The 14,452-nt window shown below is 32.6% G+C and overlaps 1 protein-coding gene across 6 annotated transcripts in view; it reads left to right on the top strand.

Moving 5' to 3' along the window:
• The window catches only part of LOC115874725 (protein kinase C and casein kinase substrate in neurons protein 1), a 65,675-nt gene that overhangs the window by 44,775 nt on the left and 6,448 nt on the right, over window positions 1-14,452 (top strand). For 5 of the 6 annotated variants that reach the window (XM_030889987.1, XM_030889985.1, XM_030889984.1 and 2 more), the window contains 4 exons: window positions 4,617-4,797; window positions 10,880-11,068; window positions 12,808-12,819; window positions 14,166-14,392. In XM_030889987.1, coding sequence (XP_030745847.1) covers window positions 4,617-4,797; window positions 10,880-11,068; window positions 12,808-12,819; window positions 14,166-14,392 — 609 coding nt within the window. The remainder of the gene's footprint in view (window positions 1-4,616; window positions 4,798-10,879; window positions 11,069-12,807; window positions 12,820-14,165; window positions 14,393-14,452) is intronic. The other variant, XM_030889983.1, reaches the window with a different exon arrangement.

Raw genomic sequence — 14,452 nt, 5'->3', positions numbered from 1 at the left:
AAGAGGACTCGAACGCACCCCGTGTGACTCCACTTGTTCTGGTGAAAAAAGGAGGGATGTGGCAACCGGCTGATGCCCGAAAATAAAAAATTGTTTATATGTTTTTGCTGCGATATAAATTATCGATCGGCCGGGCAGCGGGCGATGAGTATTTGTGTAGATAAGTTAGTTAGTATGTATTTGACGTTGTTTGGAATATTATTGTTTGTTAATAAATGTATTGTTATTGCTTATTTCGTGAGTGTATAATTTATTATTGTGAACCTGGACTAGCACAAATAGGTACCCATTACTCGCCAATATTTATTTTTTATTTAGAAGTAATTTCACAAATCTATATTTCCACTTTACAATTTCCTTTGTTCAGAGAATTTGCGATTTTGAAAAAAAAAATACTGGAAAAATAAAAATTTTTGGTGTTGGTTTGGTTAAGTTTAGGTTTTTAGATTATATTCTGATATTTCAACACTGAACTTGCCTGAAAAGTTTGTTTATGTTAATAAGAATAATAAAATAAGAATTGTTTGTCTGTAATGCAAAACAATACTATCATTGTTTTGTCAATTTTAAACAAGAGGTGAATCATCAGAGGTGTTCATTTGCAAGTTAATTCCAACAACAGAAATGGTAATTTTTAGTCTGATGTAATAGATAATTTTAGTCATACGAAAGTGATCATACTTATGCATCATATTAAAATCATTACAGTAAGTGTTTAAAAGGATTTAAAATAGTTAGAATGAAGACATTGAAAGGTTTATTACCTTATGGTGTAAAAAAAAGAATAAAATATGTAAAAAAGTCTTAAATCATAAGAATGATGACATTGAAAGGTTTATTTTTATTACCTAATGGTGTAAAAAAGAATAGAAAAGTAAGAAAGTCTTAAATTATTTATAACGCAAGAACGGTTGGATTGATTTAAATGAGGCATCAAGTTGCAACACATTATCCATTTAAAAAAAAAGGCATAATGACAATAGTGGGCCCTAAAATCTACATAAACATACATCGTGATTGTAGAAAACCCTCTCTTTTAATTTCCTGAATGCTCTTGAGGCGCTGCTAATTCTGTGCTGAATTTCAGAGTCGATATTGGTCGTTTCCGCTATCAAACATCCGAGGTAATTGAATTTCACTACATATTCCAGTAGTTCAACTCACTGAAATACTGAAATATTTAACACTAAAATAATATAAGTTCAAAAACAATATTTTTTTGGATTTATAAACTTTGTATAGAATTATTTAAAAATAATAAATAAGAAATAAACACAGAAAATCGCAACGGGTTCACAATAATTCCAATTTGTTAAAAGGAAAGTGAAACAAAACAAAGTTGTTTAATATTGGATTACCATGACGTCTCTTCCGTCTTGAATATATGAATTGGTATGAATTAAAAAGTATTTTAATTACTCCTTACTATTTTATATTTATGCATAAAACAGAAATAGGATTGTTAAAACACGTTTTCTTCTACCAAAACAAATTTATTCGGTACCCAACCGGAACAAACGAAGTAATTTTTTTCTATATTGACAGTCTATTCGCATAACTGAAATTGTCTTGTAGAATCTGTGTCAGTGGCACTACGAAAGTATAATTTTTCGTCGAAATAAGCTGTTTAGAACCAGATATTATCGAATAGCTCGGCGCTGCCTCTTGTGACCTTTTGTGCTTTAATAATTATAATTTGAGGAAAGTGTCTCTCAAAACACGCCTCATTTAATCTGAAAAACTCTCCAGTTTTGTCGCCTCGCCCATTTTAATTATATACTAATTGTAGAGTTCCTTTTTTGTATTTTAGGCATGAGTCATCACTGTCACTTTTAAATATTTTTTTACCAGAAACCGTTATTTTAAAGGAAATTAACGTAGGTTAATAAATGTAGGGACATATATTTAAAATATCGTTAATATTTTACAGTTTAGCAGTTGTTTAAAAATTGTTTTTATATTTTGTGTATTGGTAGCGTTTAGTGTGTTCATTCACGAAATATGTAATTTTAACAGACAACATTCAAAAATTAGAGAAAAAAGAACGTTTGAATCAAAATAATAGACGAGTGCACTTCGAAAGGTTTGAAACATAGCTATCTAGTGACTAGTGATGGGCATTACGATTCTTTTTAGTGAATCGAATCACACGATTCAATTTCTCATATTGAATCAACTCCTACGATTCGGTCATTTGAACGAGCCACATGCACAATTCACGTTTCATAAAAACAATGATCGTAACTGGCACTACCGGCGATAATTTGGTAGGACAATTACTTAAGGGACCAGAAAAAGAAGTATTCAGTTCTTTCATTTGTTTTTTAACACTTTATGACACTGGCGTAATTGGATTGATTATTTTACCAATACTATTAAATTACCAGTCCAATTTATATATATAGTATTTATTAAAGAGATAGACCCATATTGTAATTCCGATTTAATAATCATAATAAATAGTATATAATACCGCATGATCAAAAAAAAATAGCGTCCAGTTGGCTTGAAAATGAACATCGATGTCATTCCCCATATAATTTTACATATCAAATGACAGCGATCTTCATTTTATAACCATCGCTGACGCCATTTTTTTATCACATTGAACAGAGGCCAACAATATTTATTTGGAGTTGAATGAAAACACGATTTCGTCTTTTAGTCCGACATTTAATAGTCGGTAATATTATTTTAACAAAAATATTAACTTGAAAATTAAATATCCTACAGATACCCCCGTACTAAGCCCAGTTTAAATAAGTTTTTTTCTTGTAAATAACTTTATTATTATTTGCATTTTATGCCCATGATGTTTGTTTAGGCCTTTTGTTCAAGTCTAAATATTGGTGCTTTTAGGTATGCCTATATCACCGCCGCCGGCGCCGTAGAAACGAACGGTCACATTGTGATCCGATTCAATTATCACAATTCTTTTTTATGGCTCATCGTTCAAATCTTACGGATCCGTGCTGGCCACGATTCAATTGAACGAACCGTATTGTAAGCAATGAATCAATTCTCACGATTCTTTGAACGCACGATCGTATTGTGATCCGATTCAATTCTCATGATTCTTTTTTACGACTCATCCTTCAAATCTTATGAATCCGTGCTAGCCACGGTTCAATTGAACACACCGTATTGTAAGCAATGAATTAATTTTCACAACTCTTTGAACGCACGATCGCATTGTGATCTGATTCAATTCTCATGAGTCTTTTTTACGGCTCATCCTTCAAATCTTATGGATCCGTGCTAGCCATGGTTCAATTGAACACACCGTATTGTAAGCAATGAATTAATTTTCACGACTTTTTGAATGCACGATCGCATTGTGATCCGATTCAATTTTCACGATTCTTTTTTACGGCTCCTCGTTCAAATGTTATGGATCCGTGCTGACCACGATTTAATTGAACGAACCGTATTGTAAGCAACGAATCAATTCTCACGATTCTTTGAACGCACGATCGTATTGTGATCCGATTCAATTCTCATGATTCTTTTTTACGACTCATCCTTCAAATCTTATGGATCCGTGCTAGCCACGGTTCAATTGAACACACCGTATTGTAAGCAATGAATTAATTTTCACGACTCTTTGAAAGCACGATCGCATTGTGATCCAATTTAATTTTCACGATTCTTTTTTATGGCTCCTCGTTCAAATGTTATGGATCCGTGCTGACCACGATTCAATTGAACGAACCGTATTGTAAGCAATGAATAAATTCTCACGAGTCTTTGAACGCACGATCGTATTATGATCCGATTCAATTCCCATGATTCTTTTTTACGGCTCATCCTTCAAATCTTATGGATCCGTGCTAGCCACGGTTCAATTGAACACACCGTATTGTAAGCAATGAATTAATTTTCACGACTCTTTGAACGCACGATCGCATTGTGATCCGATTTAATTTTCACGATTCTTTTTTACGGCTCCTCGTTCAAATGTTATGGATCCGTGCTGGCCATTCAATCGAACGAACCGGATTGTAAGCAATGAATAGAATCTCACGATTCGTTTTTAACTCGTTTAAATGAACGACTCGTTCAATCTTTGTCCACGTCTACTAGTGACCATTGACAAAGTAATTATGTCACAGTATATGACTCTACCAGCGGCGCGGCGTAGCGTGGCGTCAATACAAAGGGATGTAATAAGTAAATGTAATTAACATTTTGCCAACACATTAAAGTGCCTTTTTTTTTTTAAATAAAGTCCATAATGTGTAAAATTAACATATTATAGAAAGATTAAAAAAGGATAGGTGATAATTTGATAGATGATAATTTTCGCGAGGTCAATCTCTAGACGTCATTTACTAAAAATTGACATAAAACTGTCAAAAATTAACACTAGTTATAGGAAGATTAAAAGAGGATAGAACGTTTCCATACACACAAATTTATTTCCAGAAAATAGTTTTTCCCTAATTTTAAACTACACTACAAATCACATTTCCATTTGCTATTTTTCCTGATCTACTTCGTGTTATTTGGAGACACCATCATTAAGTTTATTCTTTTAAATATCTGTAGTGTGTATTCTGATATGCGACACCCTATATACTATGTATTTGTAAATAAGATCCATCATTTCATTTCAGGTCGAAGAAATGGAACGACATAATCGAAAAGGGCCCCGAATACGGCACGACGGAAGCGGCGTGGAAGGGCGTGCTGGGCGAGGCCGAGCGACGCTGCGATCTCCATTCCAAAGTCCGCGATTGCGTGGTCAACGACGTCATGAACAAGATCAAACAATGGCAAAAGGACACCTATCACAAGGCAAGTAATATCCTTTGATGTCGAGGACGAGCCGATAGGCTTGTCACATGAGTCAGGATATGTCAGTTTTCGTTTACACAAGCGTGCTCTGGGACAATATATGGGGGCGAATAGTTTGATGCTCCTTTAGAATTCCAAATATAATACGTATACACTATACAGTCTTACAATTAAATAGTACAGGGTGTCCCATTAAGAATAGCTCTCGGCTATATCTCAGAAAGTATTAGCCATAGGGCTTACAGAAAAAAAATATTTATAACTAAAGGGGCTATGAGAAATCGCTGTAAATTATTTTCAAGTTTATAAAACGGCCGCTAGAGGGCGTAACTGCTATGGAAAATAAGAAAGTAGAATTTTTACAGAATTTTGCCTAGATACTGAGTACTATAAATAATAGTTTCATAATCTTCACTATAAATTTTGTATTTATTTGTTAGAACCGTTTTTCCCTATCTGCTAAAATAAAGTAGTGAGGGAAGGTTATATCTGTTTTTCTTTAAATATTAATAACTCCGGACTGGATGGTCAGAATCCAACAAACTAAGGCTCGTTTAAAAAAGCGTTCCTTACTCTACATTATACCATAAAAATAATAATAATAAGCTTTTGAATGTAGACGTTAGGGGGCGGTGCCTTTTTTTTTGACAATGAACAAACATTGCGCGTTTTTTTCAAAAAAATTAAATACGATAGTATATGTAATTTTACATGGATAGTAAAGAGTAATTAAAACTTAAAAAGTCACCGAAAATCGCATCTTGATATCTTCTTTCAAACCGAAGATATTAGCAAAATTATAATAGTTGCACTAAAAACTAGGATAAACGTAGTAACACGTTATAGCAGGGGTGTGCATATAATGCAGGAGAAAAGGCAATAAAAAAAATTGTTTTATATAGTCTGTGAAACGAATAACTTTGAATTTGACAGTTCCCGCGGGCTTTTCTAGTGTTAATTTTATTAGGTTAGCAACTTGCGGCCATGCTGACGCAATGCCGTCTCTAATAGAACAGCCTCGGAGCGAGATTTATGACGTCACGTTAACATAATTATTCCTTATATTTGACTATGGCTGAAATCGTACTCCGTAGTCAATGTAGATAGTTTTAGTGTTAAGAATAATAATTTTAAAAAATATGTGATCATATTTTGACAAGTGTATATTAGTTTATTAATTGCAGTAAACATTATGTGGTGTGTGGTGTGAATATTTTATATGCAATTTTTTGGATTATATTCCACACTATTTTTTTTATATGACACAACATTGATTAAGGCTATAATGTTAGCCGAAACGTTTTTTTTAACCAAAAAAATAATGAAAAACCAAATGAAAACTTAATCAGCGTTTTTCCCGAACCTAAATCCCAAGAAAATCAAAAATTTTAGAATAATTTTACATTATAAAATGACAGCGATCTTTATTTCATAGCTATCGCTGACGCATTTTTTTCTATGATATTGTATTATTTGCAAATATAATTTTTCGAACATTGATACTTGCAAAATATATGTACATATAAATTTTGTGAATGCTTCTTGTTAAATTAGATCGATTTTCAAACCCCAAAATTTAAAATATATTTTACATTTTACCCATTATCTTATGTACCTATTCATTATTTGTATATTGTAAAACATTTGCTGCATTTGTATGGTTCATAGTTTATTTGCCAAAGTATTTATTACTATAAATAGGTATATATATTATATTTATTAACTGTATATTATGTATATTTCATGTAAACTATATCATTTTTAAAATACAAACCAAAAATACGAGGAATAATTATGTTTTCCATGTATGGAATAATTATGTTCTACAACATATTTATTAATCCATATCTAATTAGCGTGACGTCATAAATCTCGCTCCCGGGCTGTTCTATTAGAGACGGCATTGGTCTGATATTTAGAAATGTCAAAAGCTGATGACATTTTACTTTTGACAATTATGCCATTTCGTGTTGATTTTTGCAAGAAGAGGAAGAACTGTCACTTGTTTTATTATTTTCCTTTTCTATTTCACGAAAGTAAAAAGAGTTACCTATCTGATTCGTTCGAGGCACTTAATTTAAAAAATACTTAAAGAATATCAGTAACTTTTTTGACAGAGGGATTTTATATTTGCCATGTTGGTAAAAAATAACGGTCAAAATTCAAAGTTATTCATTTTATAGACTATATCATTACTTTGCCAATTTGTCATACCCTGCTTTGATTTGTACTGCACGCCATTGCCTTATAGACAGAGCTTTATTCCAATTTCTTGGAAGTGGCTTTTTTAGTACACAAAAAATCATTATAGACATTTATTTATAGAAGCCGTTGTTCTCAATATTAAACAGCTATTATAAATATTGAAATTCTTTTTCTTGTAAATAAATGATTTCAAGGTTTCGTTAAAAATAGGGAAATGGGATCCAAAATGGTATATTTTACACTTGTTAAAACAGAGGAAGGAAAAATGCTTTCGATTGTGGCATTATTTAGTAAAAATGAAATATTCCCATGGATTATTCAATCGAAATAAGTTTATTTTAGTTTCACACAGAAATGTTGCAAAAAATAGCAGAACAATATACAAATGGAGGTATTAGTCTATTGTAGTACCACTGCATTAGATAACGATACAGAAACGATACGGTATTTTTTCGTAGATCAAATTTTAAATGAGTTTATTTGTCATATTTTTAATGACGGTATATAGTTGTCAAATGTAGATTGGTTGTTGGTTAAGCAGTGTTTTCGTGCATCCGTCGTAGGTTGTTCCGCCACACCAATCATATTTAAGTACTGTCATTTTTCAAATAAATCAATAAAATCACATAAAATCAACGATTGATGACTCATTTTGGATGTATGTACGTAATGCCAAAGATGAACTTATAAAAAAAATACTTTTTTCTAATTTTGATATTTAAAATGATTTGTTTATTTTCGACCTTTCTATCAATACACATATATGTTTTTTTTTATTTTGTATAGAAATCAATTTATAAAATGTCATATATTAGATTTTGAACTAGATAATAATTATTTATCGAATACAGCATTGTAACACGTACATACATTTTCACTTGCATTTGTATTTTGTTTATACTTTACGCAAACTTTTACTTTCTTAAAAGGTATTGGAACAGCACCAAATGAATAGTAATAGGCTTAGTTTACGTGAGAAGATCTTTAAAAAGGTTTTTTAGCTAATAGCACATTCTTTGAGAAAGAATTACGTTATTAATCTAAATTTCGATCGTGCTGAATGAAGAATGAATTTAAACCATTCAAAATAACGAAAAACGCGTATCGAATGATTAAATTTTTATGTAATTTCTATTCTACGAAGTCATTTGGCAATGATCAAGGTTACAGCAAGTTATAGCGTGAAAATTGTAATATAGAAATAATTAAAAATTGTTAATTAAATCAAGTAAATATTAATTATGTAAATTTTTGGACAAATTTTATTTTAGGATATAAAAATTCATTCTACAGGGTGAGTGATTGTAATTGAATGTACAATGCCTTTAGTTTTATTAACAAAACAAAATCGACAGAAAGAAGTTTTAAAGTTTGTTATGTGATACATTGCATCTCTCTAATGTATAAATATAAAAATAGTACCGTATGATCGAAAAAAAAACGGCGTGAGCGATGGCTATGAAATGAAGGTCGCTGTCATTTTATATGTAAAATTATATGGGGAATGTCATCGATCGATATTTCTAAGCCAACTAGACGCCGTTTCAATCATACGGTATATGAGTCCTTCCTACCACAGATTAGGTATCCTATAAGTATACAGATAAAAATCTTGTCCCTAATTCGTGGGACGAAAATTGTTTTTTATGACGATGTGCAAACGAGTAAAATTTCCTGTGCGCAAAAATAAACTCGCGTAAAATAACAATAAACAGCGTAATAGAGAGATATCGCTAAACCGAATAGCGTGCATAGACGTTAATAAGGCCAGGTGTTATTTCCTTTACGTGAGGTGGTATTAACTCTCTTCATTTATAGTTATCGGATCGGAAAGAATTATGTTCGCGTCGCGTCCGCTATTTAAACTTAACCTAACTTTGCAATTGTTTTGTTTACTAGGTATTTTAAAACTAAAGGGCTAAAGTGCTTATTTCCAGTGCTTTATTGTTCAACGTCTGTCAGTGGGTTTAGGGCAACAAGCAACAAATTCTCTTAGAAGGGCTAAGTCGTCATCTGCTGTAAACCTAAGCCTCTTTATAGGTTTGTTAATATTGGAAGAGCTTCAATCCATATTTTGGGCCATATTTATTTAATTAAAACTAATCCCAGCTACTTAAATATCATTACCTAACCTCGCCGGCCTGGCCCCGGTTGTAAATACCCGCACATACCCATTTAAGCAATTTTTAAACGTTATTTAGAAATAGCGCTTGGTGTAATTGATCCGCAAATTACATCAGGCGGTAACGTTATTAGCGGGTGTTGCTTTGAAAATTGACTCGCGCATATTGTAACCATGCGATAAGGTACGCGTAAATACTGCATGACACTATTCGGTTTTCCGATACCTCTCTAATAACTGTGCCGGTCAGGCGCCTGTGCACAATTTTAGAGGCCATAAGTGGGCGTGCTATGTGCGCAAACTAGTAACCTAACTAGTGCCCGATTCCGAAAATTGGAACCACGAAAATCAATAAAGAAAAAACAAAGTCATAATCTGTATAATCTGTGTTCCTACTCCTACTCATTTGATTATATTTGAATATCTATTAATATTTCACAAGGACTTTGCTCGTCTATCACTGTTAAGAAGTTTGACATTGGCGTAGCAAATAAGTTTTTATTGGATCATACGGTATTTGTACTGTGATGTTTTAATTTAGGTCAGTTTTATATTATCTAAATTTAGTTATGAAATTTTACTGTATACTCAAATTACGTAGATTAATCAATCGAAATGAGAACTTCTTTAATAGAATACTTGCTCGCTACTCTAATGTAATTTTGTAACAAAATTTAACAGTCGTTGATAGTTCTATTACAACTTACAATTCATATAGGGGAATGACACTATTTATTATGTGATTCCATTCAAGTGTTTTTCATCAATTTTTATTAAGTCCAAGTGTTCAGTTCGTTATATTTTATTAAGTGATTAAGTTTACGTTTATTTTACTATCGTGACCCGCAAGTAGGGATGAAACTCATTTAAAAAGCATTTAGGTGCCGCCCCCTTACAAGTACGAGTCATATTGACATCGAAATAAAATTGTCAAAAAATACCCAGAATTATTTGAAAAAGACAGAAATAAAAATGAAATTTCTACTCCCTGTATCTCTGAAACGAAGCAATTTAGGACGTACGTACATTTATATGAACTTTTTTACTTATTTTTATCTGCAGATTGCGCCGCCGGAGTTTCGCGAGTACAATTCGGACCACCCTGTAGATTAAACAGTGAATGAATGAATTTTTTTCTCAATAAAAAGGGGCCGTTCTCTGCCGGAAACATTGCGACCTGTGTGGCCTATTGCGTTTGTCCCCTTTCTGTATTTGCACCCATTCTCCTATCCCTGTGCCCTGCACTAACTTATGCAGGTCCTTGATAGGATGGGAGCATAGTTCCTCCGGTTCTAGCCTCCCAGTTAGAAAGTGTCGCTTGCTGTCCAAAGTCTCGCAGTAACATAAAATATTATGTGCTCCGCTGTTTCAGGATCTTTATTTCAGAGTCTGCAGCAAAGACTTCCTTGATACAGGTTGAGCTTGTTTAGGTAACTCTTGACAGCCATGATCCTGTCAAGAGGCCTGTTGTAATCCGCACTTTATTCCTGCTAAACCTTAGCAGTTCTTTTGCGGTTTTGGAGCTAGGCCTTTGGATAAAGGCCTTGCTGTGCCTGTGCCCCTGTCTGTGAATGCTTAATCTGTCTTATAAATCAAAATATTCTACTAGCGGAGCTTTAAAGGGGCATTTACCAGAGAACACTTTTTTCTTATTGGTGTAAATTTCAAAGCCATTACATTACCATAGACGATGTCGAATGCCGAAACAAAAAAGTCTCTCGTGACTTCTACTATATCAAATCATTTCTGTTATAGTCTATGATGCAAATCAAGGAGAAAAAAGATATGGACGATGCATTCAAGAAGGCCCAAAAGCCCTGGGCTAAACTGTTGCAAAAAGTGGAGAAAGCCAAGTCGGACTATCACACAGCCTGCAAAACGGAGAAGTCTGCCGCGAATCAAGAGAGAAACGCTGCCGGCGATACGTCATTTTCAGCGGACCAAGTAAGTAAACGTCTTTTATTTTATATATGTATATACCGGGTGCGTCTCAAAAGTGGCTCACCTCTAATAACTTTTATTTTTTCAGTTAAAAAATCGAAATTTCGTATGTTAGTATATGACATAAATTAGGATTGTGTTATTATTTCTGTTGCACCGGAAATGGCTAGAACTTTTGATTCTTTGATATTCAATAGAAAATATATCATATCATATGTCAATTTTTGACATTTTCGAATATGGTTTGTTTGAGATGTGTGGTACCAAATTATTCGGAAAAAATACTTTTTCCAAATATGCTAATGATCCACCTTCGTTCCATTTGAAAAAATTGAGATATGATTAAAAATAAGATTTGGCCATCTTTTAACCGTCCAGGACAAGACACTAAAACATTAGACGATCAAATCTATTTTCCAAGGCTCCTTGATTAAAAATTAATGTTTTTAACACAGCCAAAATTACAACATTCCCTTAACATTTAAAATACGATTTTGTTTTAAGCGAAAATGTCAGAAGTTGACATACAATATGCCAATCTATTCAGAGTGTCATTTGCTATCGAATAAAGTAAAAAAATACCGAGGGTGCCATTTAAAAATCAAAAGTTGTAGTTATTTCCGGTGAAACAGGAAGTGGCCGAAAAGAATTGAGTACGTAATTCAATCCTAATTTATGTAATATACTAACACACCAAATCGAGATTTGGTATGTTAGTAAAACGAGTTTTTTTATCTGGAAAAATAAAAAAGTTATAGGGGTGAGCCACGTTTGGGATGCACGTATTAAACGAGATACACCATTGGCGTAACTAGGACTTTCTTATGAATGTTACTATTCTTACAGTTTTTTTACACTCCAGAAGAGGAACGACGCAGCTGTTGTAATGCGAAAAAACTTTTTGTTTTTGAAATGATAAATGAACGTAATACCTTAAAATAAAGTGCATTTATTTTGGAAATACATACATAAGGTCTGTTCAACGACAAAATCCTTGACAGTGATAGATCTGTCTTACAAAGAAATAAGTTGGTACAGTTTGAATGCAAAGTAGAAAATTTTTAATATTTGTGGAGTCAAATGATTACTTCAAAATATGAAAAAAGTATATAATATAAAAAAATATATTTTAGGGTGTGTGTTAATGATGCGTGTTAAACAAAACAACCCATAAAAAAGTTAGGTAAAAAAGAACTATTTTTTACTTTCAAACTTCAAGAAACTTCCAGCATTTATTATTAAATTTATCAAATAATTTATATGCAAATTAAAAATGTATTAATATTGCACAGGAATATATAAAACGAAACATAATATTTTATTGATAAACATTTCAATAATATCCATAGTCAACTTAAAAAATATGAGAAACTTTTTTTAGCGGAATAAATGGATTGGCATGGGCGCCATCTGCCTTTTTTCTGTCGTGGTCTGTCGAAATCCACCATAATTCGTGAAACAGAGATCAGGTTTCCATCGTTCATTCCACTTAATTGTAGGTTATTATTACATTTAGGTTTTTAGGTTTTTTTTCTTTATTTTAAAATTTAGTTTTTTGCCTTCTCTTGTAAAATGAACCATTTAACAGTTGCGTTATTTCTTTACCGGAATGGCTATATTTTAGAAAATTAAAAACATTAAAATCACTAATTTCAGTACAGAATCCTGGTTATTGCCAGTGGTTTTCACTGAGAATTAGTAAAAATGCACTAATTATTTTTATTTCTACTTTTCTCCTATAGAAGTCACAAATGGTGAGTTTAATCGCCTGCTCATACTTGTTTTTTTGCTTGTTTGCATTTAACAAAACACACATATGAGTAATATAAGTACCTGATCAAATGATATCAGCCTCCTTTATGCTGTGTACCTCTAAAATTGATTCTGTAAAATCCATTATCACACTAAATCTCATAAAATGGAATGAACGAACACTTACAAAATCATTATGTGCAGGGTGTTCACATATCATTTAGCCAATAGCTATCTCCGTAAATATTGGTCTTCAAAAACCTTTAAATTATGAACTTTTTTTTGAAGTGACACTTCTTTACGCGCCATGGGAGTAAAAATTCAAGGCCGTGACTCGAAGAGCTTTTCATGATATTTTGACGTTTCGTGCGCTACGAAACCACATCATCAATTAATCAATTAAAAAAAACGTCTAAATCTGTTTAAATGAAACTTTGAAATGATCGGCACCAAGGTTAACTTGACCTTGTACGACACGTGTCAGTGACAGTTAGTTTTGACATAAGAAACGTCAAAAGTTGATGTCGTCCGATCGTGACCAAATTTGGTGGGTAGGCTATGTGAGCCACAGTGCACACGATCCCACCCTGCAAAGTTGGATACGACGCGACGTTTCGTATACATCTTGATCAGGGTTTGACTAATGATTGGATATTGAAGAAAAATGTGGATCGAAGTGGGGCATAATTGGGGATGGGCTACAGGATGACGCCCTCGAAGTTTCGAACCGATCCTTCTAAATGGACGAAATCATCAGTTTTTTTTTAATTATGGGACGATTGAAACTAAACTCAACACGTGGATAGAAGTATCCGAATGGAGTGGACTCAGAGGGGCAGACAAAGTATGAAGGGGTTTCACTTCAAATATGCGCACGTAGTGCACACAATTTTTTTATTCCTAAAAGCACTAAAGAAAATTCCAACAAAATCATATTTTTGAACTTACTCAACTGAAAAATCAGATATGGTAGAACATTCTGTTTAAAAATATACAACTTCTATTAAAATTCGACGGTTGTTATGGTGTTTTGTTTGAAAAATAGAATATGGAGATTTTTGACAAAATTCTAAAACATTAATATTTTTTTTAAGTAATATTATACTGAGATAGTTATTGTGATATAAAACCCCATGCATAACAATAAGTTTGAATTTCATTATTAATACCTAATTTGCTAATTTAATTTTCTCATTGCATTTTATTTAAAATATTAATAGTTTTTTTTTAATTCTGATATCTGTAATTAGAATTAGAGAGAAATGTGTTATGCTAACTGATTTCATATATACTTGTCAAACAATAATTGATATCTTAGTTTGAACAAATGTTTTTATTTGAAATCTAGGTAAAGAAAATGCAAGACAGAGTACAAAAATCGAAGGAAGAAGTTCAGAAATGCAAAGAAAAATACCAAGTGGCTTTACAGGAGATCAATCAATACAATCCGAAATACATGGAAGATATGACTGTAGTATTCGACAAGTGCCAAGAAATGGAAGCGCAGCGGTTAAATTTTATCAAAGCGACGCTGTTCGACATTCATAAGTACCTCAACATATCTCAAGATCCTCTGTAAGTACTGTTTTAGTTCAAAATTTTCTATATAGGCTTGGTGCACACATTTCAGTCGAT

Source organism: Sitophilus oryzae, unplaced genomic scaffold (assembly GCF_002938485.1).
Source record: "Sitophilus oryzae breed Bouriz unplaced genomic scaffold, Soryzae_2.0 scaffold_1297_pilon_pilon, whole genome shotgun sequence".
NCBI classification, from domain to species: Eukaryota; Metazoa; Arthropoda; class Insecta; order Coleoptera; family Curculionidae; genus Sitophilus; species Sitophilus oryzae.
The sequence above is the reverse complement of the archived record's forward strand: the minus strand, read 5'-3'. Positions and strand labels throughout refer to the sequence as shown.